The 6,750-nt window shown below is 39.2% G+C and overlaps 1 protein-coding gene across 1 annotated transcript; it reads left to right on the top strand.

Annotated features, from left to right (window-relative positions):
• The first annotated feature begins 648 nt into the window (after positions 1–648).
• Positions 649–1,869, top strand: LOC113036370 (ATP-dependent DNA helicase PIF1-like). Its single transcript, XM_026192690.1, has 2 exons — positions 649–1,231; positions 1,554–1,869. Exons 1-2 carry the CDS (start codon positions 657–659, stop codon positions 1,576–1,578), a joined length of 600 nt encoding a protein of 199 aa, XP_026048475.1. The 5' UTR covers positions 649–656; the 3' UTR covers positions 1,579–1,869.
• Positions 1,870–6,750: the final 4,881 nt, after the last annotated feature.

Genomic DNA, 6,750 nt, shown 5'->3' with positions numbered 1-6,750 from the left:
CCACTGTCCTGTTAACTGCTTTCACTGGGACTGCAGCATTTAACATTTCTGGAACAACACTGCATTCTCTTCTCAAGCTGCCTAGAAGCTTAAAACCTCCCATTCAGGGACTTGGCAATCAGCTGGATGAAGTCAGATCAGAACTTATGAATGCTGAAATAATCGTCATTGACGAAGTGTCTATGGTGTCAAGACATCTCTTTGCATATGTAGATGCAAGACTCAAACAGATCAAAGGGACTCGGAGACCCTTTGGAGGCATGTCAGTCATTGCTGTTGGAGACTTCTATCAGCTACCCCCAGTGCGACAGTCTAAACCTCTCTGTGTGCACGACCCATCCGAGATCGACCTGTGGCGGGAGCATTTTCAGATGATCACTCTGACCGAGATTATGCGTCAGAAAGATGATGTTGTCTTTGCTGAGATGCTGAACAGAATTCGTGTAAAAGGAAAGTTGGATGAGCTTTGCGAAGCAGATAGAGATTTGTTGTTACAGGCCATAACTGAACCAGCCCATTGTCCGACTGATGCATTGCACATTTTTGCAACTAATAAAGAAGTGGATGCACACAACTCTGCAACACTGGCTCTGCTCCACACTCATGTCATTGACATCGATGCAGATGATTTTAGAAAGGATCCTAGAACTGGCAGAATGGCACTTCAAGACAGACCATTCAAAGGAGGTAAAAACGAGTTACCAGACACACTGAAAGTTGCAGAAGGAGCTCGTGTCATGCTCACCAGAAACATTGACATACAAAATGGTTTGGTTAATGGAGCTTTTGGAATACTACTTAGAGTAGTTCACTCTGAAAACGACCAACACATCATCAAGCTTGGACTTAAAATGGATAATGAGACATCTGGAAAGAATAACCGCACACCAGCAGACGACATGGTGTACATTGAGAGAGCAGAGGAGAATCTGAAGCAGAAAGGAGTGGTACGAAGACAGTTCCCAGTGAAGCTGGCCTTTGCATGTACAATACATAAGGTACAGGGTATGACAACCACATCAGCTGTTGTCTCTCTTAAGAGCATTTTTGAGCCCGGCATGGCCTACGTAGCTGTCAGTAGAGTGACGTCTCTCAGTGGACTGTATCTTCTTGATATGGAGGAGAAAAAAATATTCACCAACCCAGAAATCACTGCAGCACTTGAGAACATGAGACAAGCCAACCTTGATGACATGATGCCTCTTCTACACGTGAGACAAACCCTCAGCAGGTCAGAGGTTTTCACCATTGTTCATCATAATACAGAGGGACTGCCAGCTCACATTAATGACATCAAAAGTCACCATGAATTGTGTCTAGCAGATGTTTTGTGCCTAACAGAAACACACCTGCGGGGCTCTTTTGTCGCAGAGAGTCTCCACTTGGAAAATTATAATTTGTTCAAACGCAACAGACACCTGTCCTACACAAACTTTCCCCAGATGGCTAACAGAAGTGGTGGTGGAGTTGCTGTTTATGTGAAAAGTGACATTCAAGTGCATGAAAAACAGTACATTCATAATGTAACTGACCTTGAATTTCTGGCTTTAAAGGTTGAAGCACCAGTCAGTGCTCTGATTGCAGTTGTGTACAGACCTCCAGACTACACTCTGAGGCCATTCCTGAAAAACCTGGTAAGCCTATTAGACTCATTGGAGATCATGGACTGTCATCCCATCATAGTTTGTGGTGATTTTAATGAGAATGTTTTATCCAGTGCAAACAAACCAATCATGGAGTTGTTTGAGTCTAGGGGATACGCACAGGTCATCACTGCCCCTACCACAGAGAAGAACACACTGCTTGACCTTATTTTCATTTCTCAGCCAGATCGATGTCTCCATTTTGGAGTCATGAAGACATACCATAGTTACCATGACCAAGTATACTGTGTATTGTCCTGTGATGATTCATGACCTAGATCTTTGAATACAGTAAGTAATTTCTATATTTTTGAATGACTTAAGAAAGTAGAGCGATATTTAAAAGTTGACGCTCTGCATTGCAGTATAATGTTTGAATTGTTTACATAAAATACAATTACATGAATTAAGTAATGATATCAGTAAAAGATGACAATTTTATTTATTACAGAAAATCTAAAATTCACTAACAGTAACCTATAAATGTCAGAAAAATCAAATATAGCAGTTTAAAATGAATAGTGTAGGCATATCCTCTCTGCAGCCAGGCTTCAACATCCTGCCAGGCTGCCCCAGTCTCACTGTGGCTGGGAGGGAGGGAGGGTGGACCAGAGGATTGCCTACACAACACATAAATGTTCAACAGCTTCTTCATTGTTTCTGAGAGAACAATAATGACTAAAGGTTGCTTTTTAAAAAAACAAACAAACAAACAAACAAACCTAATTACAGCAATAATGACAGTTAAGCCACTTTATGTGTGCCTCTATTTTGAAATAATATTTACAAAAATATTATTATTTTGGTTTGTTATAAACTTTAAACTTTTTCAAAAGTACACAATTATATTTTTGGACAAATTTTTCTATGAAACATAAATTTTTATGAGCTTTTATCATGTTTCTGGCCAGTGCAATCATCAGGGTGGGTCTGGGTTGATAACTGCACATTTCTGGCCAGAAATGTTTCAGCAGTGTTACATATGTAGTGCATATGTTACACTTGCTTTCTGTTACCAGCTGATACCCTACATTTGTATAGACATTTGATGGTGTGAGGTTGGGGAGTTGAGTGGGAGGGGGGGAGGGTATGGTGGGAGTTGAGGGGGGGGGGGGTTTCCCTTTCCTGTTAGGTTTCCTTTTTTTTTTTTTTTTTTTTTTAAGCAAGACACAGTCCTCCTGTGTCTTCTCCAATCTTCACATGTAAAATCCAACAATGTGAAGCACATAGCAGCCAGAAACTGTAATGCCACAGATCAGAGAAACTTCATCATCACCATCTTCATCGCCATACGATCAGAGCGTGAGACTTCACATCTGGAGCACAGGAGAGATTCTGTGATAAGTCTTCCTTCTAGCTTGTCCCACAAGCAGTCGGTGAGATTTACTAACAACAAAAAGGGTTAATGACATAATTTCCATGAAAACATGTATTCATTCTTTGTGAAGTGTTTAAATTGTGTTTTCACTTGACCTTAGGAGTGTTAGAGTGTATTGTAATGTCTGTACTCAGGTGTTTCCCTCTGTGATCCATCCCCTTCAGAGCCGAGACACTCACGACTGAACAGACTACACAGTTTCTGTGACTGAGCCTCCAAAACACCTTCTTTGAAACCACTCATGATAGAAGGGCTTCATATTTGCAGCAGCACTACTACAGGTATTCAGTTTATTACAGGATGTGTTTGTTTCTTAGGACCAGCTCTGAGTGCACACTACCTAACATATACACCTTTCTGTTTATTACAAACCAACTACTCTGGATCATACGGCCAGTTGGCAGGAATGTTGCTGCAGGAAAACATCCCTGGAGATCACCATCATTGTCAGACTGACTGTGCCTCCTCTGTGCAGTGTCAAGATCCTCCCTAAATGAGTGTGTAAGTTAACATTTTCATTATTTTATTCCCTTTGACAAGACAAGTATCACTGATATTTACATTTACAACTACATATTCCTGTTTTCTGCTCTTCTTTTAAAGTCCTCAGCTATCCTGCTTCTGTGCTGCTTGCCACACATCAAACACTGGCCGGATGACAGGGAGGATCCACTCTGAAGTCACTGGACATGATGAGGATCATATGGGACTTCATAGTTTCACAGAAACGTTGTGCTCTGTGATTACAGGTTTTAAATGGACATAATGACTGCCTCTCTCTGATCAACAGGCTAAAGGATTGTTGTCATTGTTAGTGCTCTGTACAATGTATGCTTATTTAGTATTTCATCACAGAGCAAACCTTTATTTATTTAACATATTTTTATTTTGTTTTAATGTTGAATTAACTGTGGGGATTTTTTTAAGTGGGCACTCGGGATGTCATATGACCAGAAATGTGGTAACTGGAATTCAACGTTATGGAAGAAAAAATCTGCTAAGAACAAAACACACACAAAACCCCCCAAGAAAATTCAAATTCATTCCATGTAATCCAATCTAAAACATTTTAAACTGCTGAACAGCAACACAAACAGTGTTAAAAAACAGTGTTAACAGAATGATTATGATGATTTTGTACCAAAGTTTCAGGTCACATGGCACACCTAGTGTGTAGTGTGGGGTATCAGCTGGTAAGTATAGGGTTTTTTTCATATTTGTGTACTTAGAGTTTAGATAGATAAAGCCTTGTGTATAATAATTAGTCATAACCACAACTCAAAGTCAGGGACTAACTAATTTTGGGACTTTGTGTCTGAGCCCAGGTTAAAACACTGTGTAAAAAAGCATTTAGTGGCATGGCTGAACAATGCTGTATTGATACTTATTTATCCATGTTCACAAAAAGGACTAATGTGTTTATTTGATTATTTGCACGTGTTAAACTGTGTCACCACCTTAGGCTTTCATTTGAGTTTACTCAAAAATCTCTATACAGTTCTCTTTTACCACTGTGTGGACTCTGTTTACATTAAAACATAAAGAAGAATGAGTAATAAAAAGATGTGTAGACAGATTAAGTAGGACGATAGAAACAGCTGTTCAGCCATGTTCTAAGAAACCAACACAATTTAAAGGTTCAGGATTGTGGTTTTAAAAGTTGAATTTTCATGTATTTCATATCTTGCTTATTATTTTTTATTTAGTTATTTAATTTAGTTATTTTTATTTATTCTACTAGTCCTTTTCAGAAAGAAGCTGTAAAATATGACTTAAGATTTTTATGTTATTTTCTATGACATACAAAACAAATTGATGTATGTAATACTATTAAACATGATATACACATGTGTATATGTCTGAAAAACATTATGCTGTATATTAAAGTTTGCATTTTCTCCAGAATTTTTGTTCATCTTTTAAGTTCATTTCAGTTAGAAGAATTTGAACTTTTAATATTCATTCAGAGATTTTCTGACTCTAAATTTTCTTTTGTCATTACTCATTTTTTTATTATTTACATTTTAAACATGTTTAGCTTTTTTCCAACTTCTTCTGTGTGAACATCAGCTTTTAAAAGTTCTGCACTTTTGTTTTCACTTTAAAAATTCTGTATTTTCCAGCTCATTCAGAATTTTTAACTTAACATTCAGCAATTAATTCATTTCAGTGCATACATTCAGATTCAAGCATTCACACTGCAGTTTCTTCAGAAAATGCACTTTCTAGTTATTTCTAGTTTTTGGTTTCTTTGAGTTCTGTCTTATGGTTTATGTCTCTGTCTTCTCTAGTTGCTCTGTCTCCCCTGTCAGCTGTATCCCTTTGTCTAGTTCGCGTCTCTGTGTATCCTTAGTTGCTATATCCCCGTGTCCAGTCAGTGTCTGTGTCTGCCCTGGTCCCACGTCTCTGTTCCCTCTGTTGTAGTGCCTGCATGTGAGTCTGTGTCTTTTGTTCAGTCTGTGTTATGGGTTTCCTGTTTTACTTTGAAAGTCCATGTCTGATGTTAATGTGTCTGGTTTTGCTTCCCCTTGTCTCGTTAGGCCTGATTTGCCCCAGCTGTGTTTCCCTCCTGTTACCCATTCCCTGATTGCCCCCTCTGTGTATTTGAGCCCTGTGTTTCTTTGTGTCTGTGTTGCTATCTACCGTTTACCTATAGCTGTGTGTTCTGTCAGTCCACCGGTGTAAGTTTATTTTGATTTTTCCCCAGTTATGTTATGTTTGAGTTCAGCATTAAAGCTATTTCAGTTTACGTTTGTCTCTGGAGTCTGCACACAGCCGTCACTTAACACGATGCTTACGTGAAGCGTAGTTTGGATCTTCTTTTGCTGCTGGTTCAGTCAATATTGTTTGGAGAGAGATAAAAACCTGCAGCCTCAGAATCGAGCGCAAAAAGGCGCCGATCGTGTCCGTGCCGTCGGGTGAGAAAGGTGACATCTCACTGATTCTGATGTTTCGGCGGGTCTGCGCTTTGTGTTTACGTCTTTGTGCAGAATCCGTGTACCTGCTCTCATTTACTGTTTTAGCTGTTTGGTGGTTGAAAATGTGAGGTTTAACCTGAGATTCTGGCATTTCGGGCAAAATAAATTTATGTTAAAAAATCGATTCAGGATTTTAATGAATCGATATCACGTTATCCAAGCTAGAATCGATTTTAATCGATAATCAAAACCCACCCCTAATTATCAACTGCTTTTGCTGTAGGTATGCAACAATGCATCACTGACTACAAGAAATATAATTGAAGCTTAATATTGTTCCATCATTTCCTCATCACTTTACCGTTTCAGATTTAAAACTGAAAAGGGAATTTTCTTTGGCACATTCATGCAGTGAAGTTACTGAGACACTGTCAGCTCACAGGTTCAGGTGGAAGGTTTTTCCTTTACCTTGGCAAACAGAACAGTCCCTTCAGGAAAAAGCAGAGGTGGTTCTATCTGTATATTTGTGAATGTTAAGTGATGCTGACAACTCAGAGTAAGAGCAACGGAATGTCACCCTGACACTGAACTACTTTGATATCTTCAAGACCTTTTTACTTGCCCAGAGAGTTGAGGGAATGTAGTTCTGTATGACAGCATTCACGTTTAGCTGCAATGCACACCGGGAGCCCAGGTTTTCACACGTGAAGAACAACTGCATGCTGGAACGGTAAGAGCTTCACCACACTCTCTGATACACCTCCAGGCAAATGTGTTTCATTATATAGAGAAAAAAGCAGGGATGCTGGTA

The sequence above is a fragment of the Astatotilapia calliptera genome, chromosome 14 (genome assembly GCF_900246225.1).
Source record: "Astatotilapia calliptera chromosome 14, fAstCal1.2, whole genome shotgun sequence".
NCBI classification, from domain to species: domain Eukaryota; kingdom Metazoa; phylum Chordata; class Actinopteri; order Cichliformes; family Cichlidae; genus Astatotilapia; species Astatotilapia calliptera.
Note: the sequence above shows the minus strand (reverse complement) of the source record. Positions and strands in the feature narration are given on the sequence as shown.